The following is a 15,544-nucleotide window of genomic DNA, read 5'->3' as shown; positions in this document are numbered from 1 at the left end:
TTAGATTTAGAACAGAAAATCTTTTTTGATTGTTCGGGCTTAAAACATGTCCTTTGAAACCTCTTTGTAGATGATGGTGTTTTTAGTGATGAACACACAGAAGATGGAGACTGCTTTAACCTTGAGGAGATGGAACAAAGCCTTCTGACGCTTTCGGAGAGAGGGAGAGCCACAGTAAGCGGCCTGGAGCTCTGGAGACAACAAGTTCGTGCGATGGCAAGAGTTCGCTGCTTAAAGTTAAAGCATGAAGGAAAATTACTCAGGTCCTTGTAAGTATGGGAGCTCTTGCTTAGTCTGTGGCATTGATACTTGTCAAAGTATCTGAACGTACCCTGGAGTGACTGAGGGAAGGCTTAAAAACTGGTGGAGATTTTTTGGAAACTAAGAATTAGCTGGAAATTGTTTTTAAAAAAATACAGTAATGAGAGCGGTTAGAACCTCTTGGTAGAACTCTGAATTACTTAAGTTTTCCCTTCTTAAATCTTCTGTTGCCTTCCTCTGCATGTATCACATAACTGTCATACGTGAAAGGTAGAATGCTTCTGGATCCATTTATGGTCTGTTTTTCTGTCTAGATTGCTGTTCCTTGGAATATTTATCTTTCCTATGCTTATCTTTATTATTGGATTTCAACTGTTGTACAGCTTCGGTAACTGGGAACTGACTGCTAGTTTGTATTTTATTCCCACTGAAGAGAAAACTCATATTAAGTCAACAAATCTTCTCATCTTCAATGACACAGGTGAAAGAAGAACATGTGATGTTGATTTGCTTTCTGCAGCTCTCTAAGTCTTCTTAGAGTTGATAAAACTAACTGTTCTTACTTTTTCTGTACGTTTCTTTATACATTTGTGGCTTTGGGAGGTGTTTTCTTTTGAGCAAAAGCAAATCCAATTATAATGATGATAACTGAATACCCAAAATTTAAAATAATAATTTTAAAGTAACAGTAATGAAATTAACTATGCAGATATTTATTATGTTTAATCAGTTCAATAAAAATTGAAAGGATAATAAAATGAAACTTTGCTCAGATCTGTATGGGTTTTTTCAACATCCTTCTCCTTTGCTTTACGAGTGGGAACTTGTCTGTAAGAAATGGTCTATAAGAAAACCTTCCAATTATTCTAATTTCTACTCTTGGCTTGATTTCAGGATCAGAAATTGAGGATTTCATTCATGCTTTGAAGATACAAAAGATAGTGCCAAAAATAGCTGTTGAGAAAAACATCACAAGTATGCCACTGTATAATGGAGCTATAAAAATATCCCTGGAAGGCAAGGTGAATGACAGTTTTTCTTCTTTCATCCTCTGTGTCAACAGGATTCTCTGAAATGTGTTTAAATGAGGCACAGTGAAATGCAAAGATCAGAAAAGGGAAAAACACTTATTTGACGTATTAGATGTTATCGGTAATTCTGTTTGTGGGAAGCTGGGATCATATTTAATTAATAAATGCCTGATGTTGGCTCCAGCTCTGTTTGCATGGCTCAGCAGGACCCTGATGCAGGTGCTCCCCAGTGTTCAGAGGAGTGACACTGTCACCTGTGTTCATTGCCATTAATCCACCTCTGAGTTTCTGCAAAGGTGTACTGAGTCCTACTGTTCTCAGTGCAAGAGAAATAGGGATACTGAGAATACTTTTCCTGCCTAGATTCATGGCTCTGCAGGCAGCATGGCAGCCTTGAGCTCTGCCCGTCCATAGGATCTCTCCCAGATGGCACACAGGATTGAAGGTTCAAGCTGCACTAGCTCCCTGCTCTTCCTCTGAGATTTCTCTGAGATGTCCTCCACCCTCCCAGAATAAACTGAAACTTCTCTCCCTGGAGTTGTTTAATCCCTGGAAGCTTTTTATTTCTGGGAGAAAACATGTTCTTTCCACTGTAAGCTTTTTTACAGTAGTCTTTAAAGAAGAGTATCAACAAAGTTTTTTGTGCTCCTCTCCAAAAAAAAGTTGTCTTTATCCATCTTTTTGCTAATGATCACTGTTAGCATGCTTTCAGGTCTCGGCGTTCTCACTCTTCCTAAAAACGTGGTTGCGTTTATCCTTGTTTTTCCCTAAAATCCTCGCTAGAGTTAGCTCCTCCTCTCAACTCTCATAGGCCTGAAGGTAATGTCTTTTGATCTTATGTCTTCAGCACTACCAATACACGATCATGTGCAGTGCAGAGCCCATCAACTGTTTTCCAGTGCTGATGAATATCCTCAGCAACACTTTCTTAAGGCTCTTCAATTCCACAGCGCACATCCGCATCTGGAGTGAGCCCTTTTTTATGGTAAGTGTCCTACCTTTCTTGCTGGAAATTATTAGAAATAGTTAGCAAATTGAAGCGATAAGGACTGGATGGGTGGACTGCAAGGTGGGTGGAAGCCTGGTGGGACCAGCAAGCTCAAAGGGCTGTGGTCAGCAGTATTAAGTCCAGCTGCTGGTCAGTTACTGGCATTTCTCAGTGGTCTTTACATGGGTTGTTTAAAGAGAATTCCTTTCTCTAGTTGTTTTTAAGTTCTCCATAGGGTTTCAGTGCCATGAGACATGTTTTAAGCTTGTGCTGTGTTTGCAATGCCATAGGAGAATAGCACCTAGCACTTTGTAGGCCCCATCGTGTTTTAGCCTCCATTTGGCAAGCATCAGCATGAAAAAGGATGATCCTTATCCTCAACAATTTTCAGTAATTAAAGTACTTCCTGAAAATTTTAAGAAGCTAAATGCTTCTGTTTATTACCTTGTTTTGTGTCCTTAAACTGAAATGATTTACCATAAATACTATTGTTTCATTGTTTATTTAGTTGTGCTATATGGCGCTTTGCCTATGTGTCACATGGCGCATGCAGGTGTGATGAATATTGGTTGTGCTAGCTAGATTTTTTTACTGGGGAAGTGTTGATTATCGATGATTTCTGAATTGTGAATTTCTCTTCCATAGGTACAAGACCCATCTACAATGAGTGATATTTTTTCCAGGTGTCTCCTCTACATGCTGATTTTGACTGCTGGTTTGCCTTCTCACTTTGCAGTGAGTAGCATGGATGATTACAAGGTAAAAAGCATGCACTGAAAGGAGAAATGAATGCAAATGTGATGTCTCTGGATAGATTTTAATCTCTTCACTTTGTTCTGTAGTTTCAGAATCCTAGGGAGAAAAAACAAAGGGAGTTGGGTTTTTTTGAAGGCACAGGGGAGATGCAGCATACATGTCTACAACACAGTGCTCTCCGTACAGGAGGCCTCTGTATGAACAGTGTCTCTACGCAGTAGGCTGGCCAGGGTTACTAGTCTGGTGTCCCAGAAGAAATACAGCCACGTGAACATAGCATTGTGTCAAAGCTCATTAGCCTTCATCTCAGAGAATTAGCTTGGGCCGGGAACAATTTGGCTGTCAATTAATGAAGATTTTGGAGTTGGGAAATTTTTTGGGTTTTGGTTGGTGGGTTTTTTTTGTTTTTTCCTCTGGAGTTAGCTCAGGGCTCTGAATACTGAAGTCCTGCCTGTGGGCATTCAGCTTCCACCGGCAGCTAACTTCGGTATCTGAAAGCCTCCTGGGTGTTTGTGGTCAGAAATAGCACCAGTCTTTCTCCCCCCGAGATAATTTGATTTAGATTTTCATGGTGATTTTTTCCAATGTTCTGTGCAAGGGAGTGGAGGGAGGAATGAGGGTATTTAGAGGAAGAGGGTGAGCAGGAATGGATTTGTTCATCTCTATTTTCTTGAGCTATTTCCAGACCCCCACCAGCTAAGCTGGATGCCTCGTGTTACAGCTCTGCTGAAGTGCTTCCCTTTCTCCTTTGCAGCTCAAGGCTCGCACCCAGCTGCGGCTCACTGGGCTCTCCCCCTCGGCATACTGGTGTGGGCAGGCGCTGGTGGACGTCCCTCTCTTCTGGGCCCTCATCAGCATCATGTTTGGGATCCTGCTTGTGTTCTGTCACGTCACCATCTTGAATGCCAGGATGATTCTTTCTTTGGTAAGCTCGAATACTTTATTTGCTGCAAAACAGTCAGCTACAAATTCCCCTCTCTTATTTTACAGTGAGTTTCCTCAGTGCCAGCATCATCATCATCATCATTTGTTGTTCATCTGCCATCTCAGTGCACGTTGTCTTCATCAGCTGCAGTTACTCAGCACGTCTGACTATACCTCTAAGCCATTGTCTCAGGATATTTCTCTGTACGATGGGAATCAGGAAGCTGTCCTCGCAATGAGATACCGTTCAAAGTGCTTTGTGATCTAGAATCATTCAGTATTTTAACTGAAGTGAACAGCTGTAGATGGGTTTTACTTTATTCACATCCATCTCCTTGTCACTAATATCAGTCTCTTTCTCTAGATTGTTTGCATCATTGGTAATGGAGTATCTCTTGTTCTACTCGTCTATTTAATTGCGTTTACATTTCAAAAGAGACGGAACAATCGTTATATTTGGTCTTTCACCCTTATTCTGGTAAGTGAAATGAATCTTCACTCTGCGATATTTGATTTACACAGCAAGCCACCTGAGGTTTCGCTCCAAGCATACTGATATTCAGCAGAATAACCAAAATCTATGACAAACTAGTTTTTAGCAACAGCTCATGAATTTTAGAAATATCTTTTCTGCTTTATTTCAGATTACCTTGATTTTCTTTATGTTTAGTAACCATGAAGAAAAAATCTTTTTGATCTTTTCTGCTTTTATTCCTATGTTTCCATTGCTGGGCTGGATCACCTTCTTTTTACCTGTAAGTAAACATATTCTACTAAAGTAAATACAGCTTCTTTGTGGCACAACCTAGAAGGGTGTGCTACTCATGTAAATGAAGCACTTTCCAAGTTCCTTGTCCCAAAGTGCCAACTGTCCAAGAGACAAAAGAGTGAGAAAAGACAACAAAGAAATCATTCAGGCTGGGGAGTAAAGGAAGTGACCAAAATTCGAATTGTTCATCCTTTTTGTTTAGTTATAAAAAGCTGTTAAAATGTACTTTGGCAGAAAAACTAGCATGGGAAGGGGAAGGGAGTCAGGGTGGAGGAACTGGGGTGATGGGGAGAACTGACCAAAGGAAACAAAAACACTGGGAGGAGAGAAGTATTGATGGAAAAGATTGTTCTAATTTGGCTGACCTGGGGCACCTGCATTTTAGCCATAACCGTGGAAGCTATAGGTCTTTGAGGGAGTATGAGCCCAGAAAAACAGGTACAGAACAAGCCTCCTCAATCCTGCAAAAAAGCCAAATCTCCCTACATCCAGACTTACTTTGATCCTGCTCTGTGACGTATCAGTAACATTTTAAACTGCGCGGGGCTGGAGCGGTGCTGCGGCTCTCTCCCTCCGGTACCTTGCTGCAAACTGCAGTGCGTGTGGGGCAGGATGGGAGGCGGCAGAACTGAGCACCTTTGCACGCTCCTTTCCCCGGGCAGCTGCTTTTTGCCACTGCCAGGAGGGAGATAGCGGGCTAAGCATACTGGTCGCGCTCCATGGGGCCTCTCTTAGGTGCCAAATGTCTGTTTTCACCCTGCACAAATGGAGCCACGCTAAGGAGTTTTTTCTAATCGACTGATACTTTTTTTCCTGTAGGAATTGTACGTTACTTACAGTTACGGTCATCACAAACCACGGAGTAACATCTCTGTAGCTATCCTTGCAGTAAGGAGCAATTTGATGATGGTTATTTCGTAAAAGGTTCTTGCTCTGATGTGATGGACTTGCACTGGGTTTGCATAACTCTTCCCATCAATGAAGCATGGTTTATGTGGTAAAAGTTTCGTATTGAATGAAGGGGAGGTAAATCCAAGGAATCAAGGGCTTGTCTCATGTGCCCATAAAATGCTATACCATATGTGGAAAATGATGAGGGGATTAAATGGAGCTCATGTATAAGGCAGAACCTAGGCAGACTTTCAGACAACATGTGAAAAGTTATTATTAAAGAACTAACAGTGTAATGCTGCTTCTTCAAAAGAAAGATGTGGTCTCTGATCCTGTAAGGGACCTCGAAAAGAGTCCTTTGGGTTGCTGATCATTTGAGCTAAAACTGCAGTATAAAGTCAAGGGTTTCGTAAATGATCTGCCTATGAAATGGAAATGTATGTGAAGCTTCAATTTAACTTCTTTCCCTGAGCTTTAATTTAGACCTACATGACTACCTTTTCAGTATCTGAAGTAAATGAGATAGGTCTCAGCATCGCTTTATAGTTAAAATTAATCAAATGTGGTGTTACTTGTCTCCGTACCAACCTAATTCATTATTGTTTTTTTAGCCTTATATCCAGTGCATGGTTTTTACTTTTCTCCTTCGCTGTTTGGAGATGAGATACGGAGGAGCAGTTATGAGAAGCGATCCCATCTTCAGGTCTGTGCCGAGCAGAGCAGCGTGGGTGTGCTTTGAGGGCCAAGGCTGCGTGGGTGCCCGCGGTGGGCTCGGGCCCTCCGAGCGAGGCAAGGCCCTCGTTGCTTGTTTCTGACAGCAGAAGTAAAGGAGCAAGAGCATGACTCCCAGTTAGCCCTACTGTGAGCCTAAAAAAAAATGTGCAAAGTGTGAATAAAGCCAAAATTTTAGTTTTAACCAGTTTGCCTGGGTGGGTGTTGCGGTTGAGAACTAAGGGAGGAATTTTGTATTCCTTTGGGTCACTACAGTTTCAGACTTAACTTGTTGGAGCTTCCCTGAATGTATCTGAAGGCAAATTCCAGTCCAGTATGTTGCAATATCAAGTTAGTTATTTTACAGTGTACTCAAGAGAATAATAAATGTTATTTTTTTTTTTATTCACAGTTGTGATTTCAGGATATTTCGCTGTAGTTGGCTGAATTACTAACCGTAAATTGAAATCAAACATGTAAACCCCATTTCAAATGCCTCAGTATTGTTCTCTGCAGGACAGGCAGTTTCTCTAAAGCTTTGTCAAGCCAGGATTATTTGCTAACTGCTCTCTGATCATCTGATTTTTTTTTAAGTATTTAATTGTTCAAACATTGATAAATGTGAATCAACTAGGAGTTAGATGCCTAAATAGCTTTAAAAATCTGGGTCATGTATTTTGTTCCTTGAACAGATTGTTGGCATGTGTTGAGCAGGGGAAGAGTAAATACTGATTGAAGAAAAGCTAATGCTATCCTTTATTTTCTCATGTGTATCACCGTGATTTGCCCTCCCCCCCTCCATGAATAAATATTTGAGCAAATACTGTCTGTGGAGTGGCACCCCTAATTCAAATAAATCATGCGGGGTACTGTGCTGTCGCTACCCTGGGAATAAACTTGTAAAACACTCTTGGAAGTGATTCACAGTGTACGTCCTCTGTCCTCCTCTGCTCGCAGGATACACTGCAGGAAAGCGGTCGCCCTCCAGAACAGGGACCATCCAGGAGAGGAAGCTACAGAAGTTCGAGCTGAAAGGGAGAGAGTTAGGAGTGTGATAGCGTCTCTGCCACAGGAAGAGGTAAAACCAATGTTCTGGGTTGTTTCCTTTCTCACGCTCCATCTTCTGGTCTGTCTCTGCTTTCTTAGTTTATGCACTTTTGTTTATTGATCTTTTGATTTCCAAGTGTTAACCTTGCAGTCGAGCCCTCAATGCCCCTGGCAGCAGAGGGAGTTGGTGCAGAAAAGACTGGAACTAGATTTTTATCACATTCTACTTTTTTTCCATTTTTCTGTTGTTCTGTTTCCTGGATTTTTAGTTTAGTATCTTTCTCTTTAGAGTCATACATAATGGCAAGAACAGGTGAGCTGTCTCATGATAGCAGGAGGGTTTTTTATTTCCCATTTTGTTTCTACACAGGATCCTGTTATCGTTGTCAACAGTGTGCGCAAGGAATATGAAGACAAGAAAGCCAGCTGCTTTTCAAAGAAGAAAAAGAAAGTTGCCGTCAAAAATCTCTCTTTCAGTGTTAAAAAAGGTTCAAGTGCTTTGCTGCAACCCTTGTAATTGACTGTCTAATGTGAAGGTCACATTTGGAGACCATGTTTTTGTTAGAACTTTCTCATGTATAACCAGGCCTAAGGCACACTGCCTCTTCTGCACCCGGGTTCTTACATTCGTGGGTTTAATTTTCTGGCATAAGTTAATGAATATCCCTTTCTTCTTTTGTAGTTTTAGATACTGTCTAGCACACAGGGGAGAGAATCTCATTAACAATTCCTGCATATTTGTTGCAGGAGAAGTATTAGGACTGTTAGGACCCAACGGAGCTGGAAAAAGCACAACTATAAATATGATTTCTGGAGACCTAACGCTGACTGCTGGGGAGGTAAGTGATTTCTTTGGAGCAGTTGGGCAATAACCTTGATGTCATTATAAATGAAGGATGTGAAAAGGCAGAACGGCAATGCAGCCTTGTAGTCAGGGAATTTTTTTATACTCAACCTTGGATAGTTACAGAAATAAAAAGAAAATGTTGATGGCCTCAAAATGCATTCTAGTTTCCATTAAAACTAATGTTATAGTCTCAAAGGTTTGAGCTACGCAAAATTTTCAATGTGGATTTGAAGCCCATCTTGAAATTTCACAAGCACTATAAAAAATTTTGACATCTTAGAAAACAGCACTCTTTTTTATAAAGCCTTGCAAAGCCAGGAAATTAAAACCAAATGCGAATAGGGTTGGGCCAGTAACAATCCATCATTTAATTATGTGCATGATGATTAATGAAATGTGCTGGAGGGAAATACCATTGCTGTTACAGATTTGGGACTGAATGTTTGAAATTAAAAAAAGTATTATTAGGAGATAATAGTCTTATGTTGGTACTGTTACCCAAAGCCTGTGCTTGTGGTGGTAAGCACCCTTGGTTTTGTACAACACCCTCCTGCATTCAGATGAGCAGATGTCATGACTGATGGAGATTATCAGTTGAATAATGCTGGACTTCCTTTTCCATATGCTTATGAGGTCCACATTATTTCATGCTGCAATACAGGAGAAAACATTACAGAGTTTCCAAGGGGCTCATTTGTTCATGCCAGAATAACCCAGACCACTTTCAATGGTGTGTGTTTGTGCAGGTGCTGATCAAGGGCAGTGATGCAGCTGCCTCTTCTCCACGGCAGGACAGCCCCAGGCTCCTGGGGTGCTGCCCTCAGGAGAACCCGCTCTGGCCAGATCTCACGGTGCAAGAACATCTGGAGACCTACGCTGCCGTGAAAGGGATGAGGAAAGAAGATGCAGCTGTTAACATCAATTGGTATGAAGCCAAATGATTTCTGTTTTCAGCTCTTCATCTCTCCAGAGTTAAAAGACAGGGAGTGGTTTCACTAATAAACCTGGCTGGTGTGAATAAGAGACAGCACCTGCAATGAATTTGCCTCCTTACCTTGGAGGAACATGACTTCAGATGAGGTCTGCTACATTATAGTGTTTGAATCCCTCGTCTATGAAGATTTTCACCCTAGTTTATCTAGAGAAGCTTCAGAAAGCATCTGATCTTGCTTCAGTTTTGGGCCTTTACATTAATAACTCCCCTTCTCTGACTAGCCGTACTTACTGTCGTGAGTTTCTGCAAGAATTCCTTAATTTATCAGTAGAACTAGGAATATAATCACCAAGTAACCCAAGGTGATGAGTATATTAGTCTTTGATTCCAGGGTTCCTCAGACCACACTGTTAGCAAATGGAGATATGTATTTTAGTTGTCTTCTATTCCACTTTCCACAGCATAGCAGAGGCCCTGGAACTTCAGAAGCTTTTAAAAACAGCAGTTAAGAGATTGTCTGTGGGAGAAGCTAGAAAGGTATGTTAGATTTGTGTTTTGTAATTGACCAAATCCCTGCTCTTTCTTTCTCAAATATGATGCACAAAAAACCTTCATTCAGGCTCATGGAGTTATTTGGCTTCTGTACTGGTGTCAGCAAGAGCAGAATGTGGTCCTTGACATTGTAGAAGTTTTGTTTCACTCAGTAGAAATTTTCTTCTTGGAAGAAAGCCTAAAATTCTGTCTTGTATAACCCGTTCTGCAAACATGACATGCTAACGAGAGATCCATGGAGTCAAGGAGGGAGTGAAGTCAGCCTGGCCTTGCTCTGTCCCCCAGTCGTGCAGAGATGTTCACTGCTTTCTGTGCCACAAGAGACCTGGAGCATGCATTATTATAGCCCTTACAAGGGAGTTGGTTCCTTCTAACACAGAAACGCATGCTGCAAGTATGTTTCTAGCCTGGTTTATTTTCATCAATATCTTCTGAATCCTGTTTGGCAGGATTCCCCACTCTCCTCTTTCCCCACTCTCAAGGCATTGTGTTTGATAAATGGTAACCACAAATTGGATTTACCAGGTAATCACTTCTTTGTGCCCCGTAACGTGCATCTGCCAGTAAATAGGATGGAAAACCACTTTTAAATCTTTGTCAGACTTGGATGTTTGGGGGAAGCTGATTTTGTAAGATTAAAACATTAACGAAGAACAGCTGGGGGCAGTTTCTGAATCTCTGTTCCTGCTGTATTTTAGAATGAAGAGATTTAGCTCCTGAAAGATTTACAGGAATTAAGATGTACAGAGACGGCTCCCTGGTTCTAGTGTAGTTGCGCAGGCAAAGTAAAAACAGACCTTACCCTGGTGTCTTTCCATTTCAGTTGTGTTTTGCGCTGAGCGTTCTGGGTGACCCAACAGTCATGCTTTGGGACGAGCCGTCAGTGGGCATGGATCCGAAAGGGCAGCGCCGTATGTGGTGAGTAGTGCTATTTTAGCAGAACAAAGAGGCATATAATAGATTACGGATGTACAGCTGTGACAGAATGGGTCTGATCCTCATTATTGTAGTAACCGTTGGACAAGCAAATAGCTTCTGCTTCAGTGAAAGAGTATGTCCATATTTTCCCTTTTCCTAGTTACACAGGGTACCACTTACTAAACCCCTTACTCAGCAGGCAGTAAGCCATTACTAGCCATCAGATTTGATCTTAGTGATAGCGTCATCAAAAAAATATTAGTAGGCTCCAGCTGAAACCATACATTTGGTACAAAAGAAGAAACTCCTAATTTCTTCAGAGCTTGCAACAAAATTACAGATACTTCTTCCTTTTCAAAAACTAGTTGACCATTCAGCTCTAGTATTTATGGTTATTTTTCAACAGCTGTTTTACCTGAAACTGTAAAATTTGGAGGGATGCTGACATGACAAATTGCATTAGCATTCACATGTCATCTTTAAGCAAGATAACTTAAGCAGTAATGAGAGCTAGGCCAAGGAAAATGAACTCTGTGCTCAAATCATTTATTTTAGTTAAAGCAGGCACAAAAAGTATTTAGTAACTGCTTTCTCTGTACAAACTCAATATTATAGAAGTTGTTCTGAGCAAAGTAAGGAAAGCATTGGTCTTTTGTTTGTTAATGGAAATTTCCTTTGCTACTGAAGTCTTTTAAATGGTCATCCACTTTTTATTATTTTATTGTTTCAGTTGGTTTTTGAGAGGAAAAATAAAACAGGAAGTTTTCCGTAGCTGTTCCTGGAAATAACTGTGGTCCCTTTGTTTCCAGGAAAGCAATTCAGACCACACTGAAAAGCAAGGAGAGGGGAGCCGTTCTCAGCACGCATTACCTGGACGAGGCCGTGGCGACGTGCGACCGGGTGGCCGTCCTGGTGTCGGGGCAGCTACGGTGGGCACTGGCGTAGCATCGTTCACTGGGTTGCCTCCAGCTCAGGCGCTGTCCTAATCAATGTTTTTAGTTTACTCTTATTAATCTAATAGAAAATGTTCATTTTGGTTTGGTTTGACCCAAGTGTGTAATGAACGTGGTGTAAATAGCTGAAGAATAAGAGCAGAAGAGCAGTATATCTGCTGCTTACATCTGGTGATAGCTTTATTTGCTGCTTATGATGGTTAGAGCACTGTTTTCCTTCTTCCCTCCTCTACAGCTACATCGGTTCAGTTGAGGATCTGAAACGTAAGTTTGGCGGAAGTTACTACCTGGAAGTCAAAATGAAGGATGAGGAGCAAAGCGATGTTGTCCACGCCGAAGTTCTGCGGCTCTTCCCCGCGGCGGCTCAGCAGGAAAGGTCGCTGCACCGCGGGGCTGCGCGGGGTTGGGGAGCTGGCCGGACACCCTGTGGAGCCACTGCACTGCTCCTAGTGGCTCTGCTCAGTGATTTACCTGAGAATACAGTAGCCATAAGAATGCTCCTAAACCACGGTGCCGAGTCACAAAATGATGTTTTTGTTTTTTTTTTTGTAGTTCTTCTTCTTTCTTGATCTACAAGATACCAATGGAAAATGTACTACCTCTGTCCCAGTCTTTCTCCAAGCTAGAAGCAGGTAAAAGGAAACAATCAATTGAGTATGAAGATTGCTTACAAATTGCTCATTCAGATTTGGTTTTTAAGAATTCCTTCTCCATCCCTCCACAGCTAAACAAAATAGCAGGCTTGAGGAGTACAGCTTGTCTTTGCGCACCTTGCAACAGGTAGGTCATGCAAAAGTTACATAGTGCAGAAAGGGCTTGAGAATATGTTCACACCCTCTGCTTTGGGCTGCTTCAGGTGTGATTCAGAGCATGCTATTTAGGAGTCTGGGCTTCTTGCATACCGGGAGTCAGAGATAAATGTTCCAAAAATGTGACTTAGCCAGGCTTAAGTGCTGAAAGTGAAATGGGAAAGCCCTTACCACTGTGTGCATACTCAGAGTTAAGAAAGTAGGAATGCACTGTGCTTTTATCTTGCTGAAAGTTTCATTTGGTTTATAAAGCATATTTTATTGTTGTGGAGCTTGAAATGCAGGAAAAAGATTGCCAAATTATTGCTTAAATTAGTTTTTTTGGAGAAGAAATAGTTACTGCAGTTAAGTATGTAATTGAAAATGTTAGGGACACTCCTGAAAGTGAGATGTTACTCTACTGCTGAAAAGGCATCATGAAGAAGCAATTAAATTCAAATCTCACTGTACAGTTTGAAGGGAAATGTTGATTTGTAAATAAGTTCCAGAAATGGCAAACAGGTACTGATACTTTAGAAAAAAGATCAGCCTTTTATAGTGTTGATTTAAACCTTTGCAAATGAGAATGCTGTGCATACGAGAAATGTATCTCGTATAAGTCAAAAGAAATAGCATAAATCTAGCTGGAAAAGAAAACTTTATAGGCAAGATCAGAAATTACCTTCATTTCCAAAAAAAAAAAAAAAAAGTATGATCAGTGTTGGTATTGTCAGGTCCTCAGAAATAACTGGATCATTTCTGTTGTGGTCCATTGCAGGTGTTTGTAGAGCTCACCAAGAACCCCAGGGAGCGTGACCAGGATGCAGCATCCAGTGGAGCTCAGGTTTGAAGACCACTTCATCCCAGAGCCCTTTAAGCCAGAAAGGAAATCTTTCAGTATATTTTATCAGTATTATTAATGTGTATTGATACAGCCCTGGGACTTGGTTATCAGTGTCACAACACATACAGCTCTGCACGTTTTCTGCTGTACCAAAGAAATACATATATTTTTTAAATAAATAAAGCCTTGATTCTCTGCCATTGGTATCTGCAGTTCATCTGTACCCCTGTTCAGACTGACTTGTGAGATTTGTTTTGTTGAGGAATAACCCTACCAGAACAAATTTTACTTCACAAGTCAGCTCACCAAAACAAGCTGAAAGACCAGACTCGCTTGCTTGGTGGAGAAGAGGCGTGGATGCTGCTGCTGTGCACGTGGAAGCAGTTGTAGGGGGAAATAATGTGTGAACGGCGAGGATGTCTCTTAAACAGTCACTCATTCGCAGAGTGTGGAAACCAGAGCTTTAGCCTTCTTGGTGCTGAGAAACTTCCCCTGGCTGGTGTTACAGGTGGTGCTTTCTGGTGCTCGTGGGCAAGTGGAAGTGCTCAGGACTGTGTTTTGTCCCCCCAAAGCAGCTATCACTATGTGTTTCAGATGCTGTTGGGCCAGCTTGGCCTGTCTCCGATCCCTACCCCTGGGGACACGCAGAGGGGAGTGATGTTAGGTCCTGACCAGTTTTGCACGGTCCTTTTGTTTAAGTTGAATTTGGGGGCCAGAGGTGAGGAGATGGTTGCTCATCCCTTGGGGGTGCAAAGCTGTTATCTCTTTTTTCTCCTGTATGCTGAGCTCAAAGACTTTGGTGCTGAGCATCTGTGTACTGTCTGCATGTGGGGTCACGGGTCTATCACCGCTGAGCCCAAAGCACTGCTGCTCCCTGCTTCTCATGGCAGGGGAAAGACAGAGCCGGAGGAGGCTCCCACCAGGTCCCACCTCACCCCACTGCTCCTCTCAGGAGGACAAAACCTGAAAATGGAAAGCAGACCAATAACCTGTCCTTCTGTTTGGGCAGCTGGGCATTTCCTTGTGCGCCCCAGCACCCTGTCCCCCGACGCCCCCAGCCTGCTGGAACAGGCTGGGACCCGCGTGGGGTTGGGGCAGTGCTGTCCCTGGGGACAGGCGCAGCAGCGAGACCCTCACCTGTGCTGCAAGCTCCCCAGGCCACACAGATGCAGGGGTGGATGATGCAGGGGTGGATGCATGTGCAAACGATGCAGGTGGATGATGCATGTGTGGATGATGCAGGGGCGGAAGCATGTGTGAACGATGCAGATGGAGGATGCAGGCACGGATGCAGGCAGAGCGGGCTAGCGGGTACCAGCAGGTGGCTGCAGCGGCTCAGCAATGGGCTGCTCCTGCTGGGGAAAGCCACCGCGCAGACCCAGAGAGCTGCTTTTCATGGGGATCTTCAAAAGTAAGTGCCTTTTTTAAGGAGATGGGCAGGGAAGTGTCTTTGCTTGAGACTCACTGACAGACCTGATATGTCTACTTCCCTGCTTAAAACAAAAATTTGTTTTTCTTTTTTTCCCTTGCAAGGAGGAGGTGAACAGGAGGAGGAAGGGTTTCTACACCTAGGAGGCATATACCAGAGGCAGGTCTTAACTTGATTCTGTGTCTTGACTTATGCCTCTGAAATCTGCCTTGGTCTGGTTGAGACATCTGAACATTATTTAAACCTTATTATTCTTGTCTTTTTCTCTACGCAGAGCAGAGGGGAAGCAGATCCGGCCCCCTTCACGTTTGCAAGCCCAACCTCTGTCCCAGCAAGGCTGCTTGCTGCTCCCTCCCACTGCTGGATTTTTAAGCCTTGCTCAGCTGGGAAGTGAGGGACATGCGGAGGAGGAGCAGGGATGCTCCAGAGCTGGGGATCCAGTCTAGGGGCGAAAGCAGAAGGTTTCTCTCTAGAAGCGCACCCATTAGTCAGGAGAAGCTTATTTTAAAGTCTATGAGCTCTCCTGTAATCCAAAGAGCGCAGGAGTGTTTCCATGCAGGTGGCAATGCGTCACTGGTGTTGGCACGCGGGTGCTCATCTCACTGAAACAGTTGTTTGCAAATAAAACCGTGGCCGTTCGGAGATAAGCAAGGGTCAACATTTGTTCCTCCGTCTCGAGCGGTGTGCCATAATACTGCTTTTGACTCAAACCTCTGCTGCTGCACTGAGAAACATAACGGAGTTTGCCAGATAAAGGATTTTGTAAGGTTTGTGAAGTGTTTTTTGTTTTGTTTTGGTTTTTTTTCCCTTTCTTGGCTAAGACTCAAGAATTTTCTGAGTAACTTTTCAGAGAATCTGCTTCAGCAGCTCGACAACAATATGCTCTGTTTGCTTTTTATAA

The 15,544-nt window shown here is 42.6% G+C and overlaps 1 protein-coding gene across 1 annotated transcript in view; it reads left to right on the top strand.

Annotated features, from left to right (window-relative positions):
- The window catches only part of LOC106485979 (ATP-binding cassette sub-family A member 10-like), a 30,679-nt gene extending 17,319 nt beyond the window's left edge, over positions 1-13,360 (top strand). The window contains exons 20-40 of the mRNA XM_067308635.1: positions 101-269; positions 576-742; positions 1,156-1,283; positions 2,140-2,277; positions 2,926-3,039; positions 3,791-3,961; positions 4,325-4,438; positions 4,605-4,715; positions 5,549-5,617; positions 6,232-6,323; positions 7,289-7,409; positions 7,749-7,866; positions 8,126-8,217; positions 8,972-9,150; positions 9,621-9,696; positions 10,535-10,629; positions 11,439-11,558; positions 11,818-11,958; positions 12,135-12,214; positions 12,307-12,362; positions 13,149-13,360. Coding sequence (XP_067164736.1) covers positions 101-269; positions 576-742; positions 1,156-1,283; positions 2,140-2,277; positions 2,926-3,039; positions 3,791-3,961; positions 4,325-4,438; positions 4,605-4,715; positions 5,549-5,617; positions 6,232-6,323; positions 7,289-7,409; positions 7,749-7,866; positions 8,126-8,217; positions 8,972-9,150; positions 9,621-9,696; positions 10,535-10,629; positions 11,439-11,558; positions 11,818-11,958; positions 12,135-12,214; positions 12,307-12,362; positions 13,149-13,220 — 2,423 coding nt within the window. The 3' untranslated portion in view covers positions 13,221-13,360. The remainder of the gene's footprint in view (positions 1-100; positions 270-575; positions 743-1,155; positions 1,284-2,139; positions 2,278-2,925; positions 3,040-3,790; positions 3,962-4,324; positions 4,439-4,604; positions 4,716-5,548; positions 5,618-6,231; positions 6,324-7,288; positions 7,410-7,748; positions 7,867-8,125; positions 8,218-8,971; positions 9,151-9,620; positions 9,697-10,534; positions 10,630-11,438; positions 11,559-11,817; positions 11,959-12,134; positions 12,215-12,306; positions 12,363-13,148) is intronic.
- Positions 13,361-15,544: the final 2,184 nt, after the last annotated feature.

This window comes from Apteryx mantelli, chromosome 19 (genome assembly GCF_036417845.1).
Source record: "Apteryx mantelli isolate bAptMan1 chromosome 19, bAptMan1.hap1, whole genome shotgun sequence".
NCBI lineage: Eukaryota > Metazoa > Chordata > Aves > Apterygiformes > Apterygidae > Apteryx > Apteryx mantelli.
This window is presented reverse-complemented; position numbering and strand designations above follow the sequence as displayed.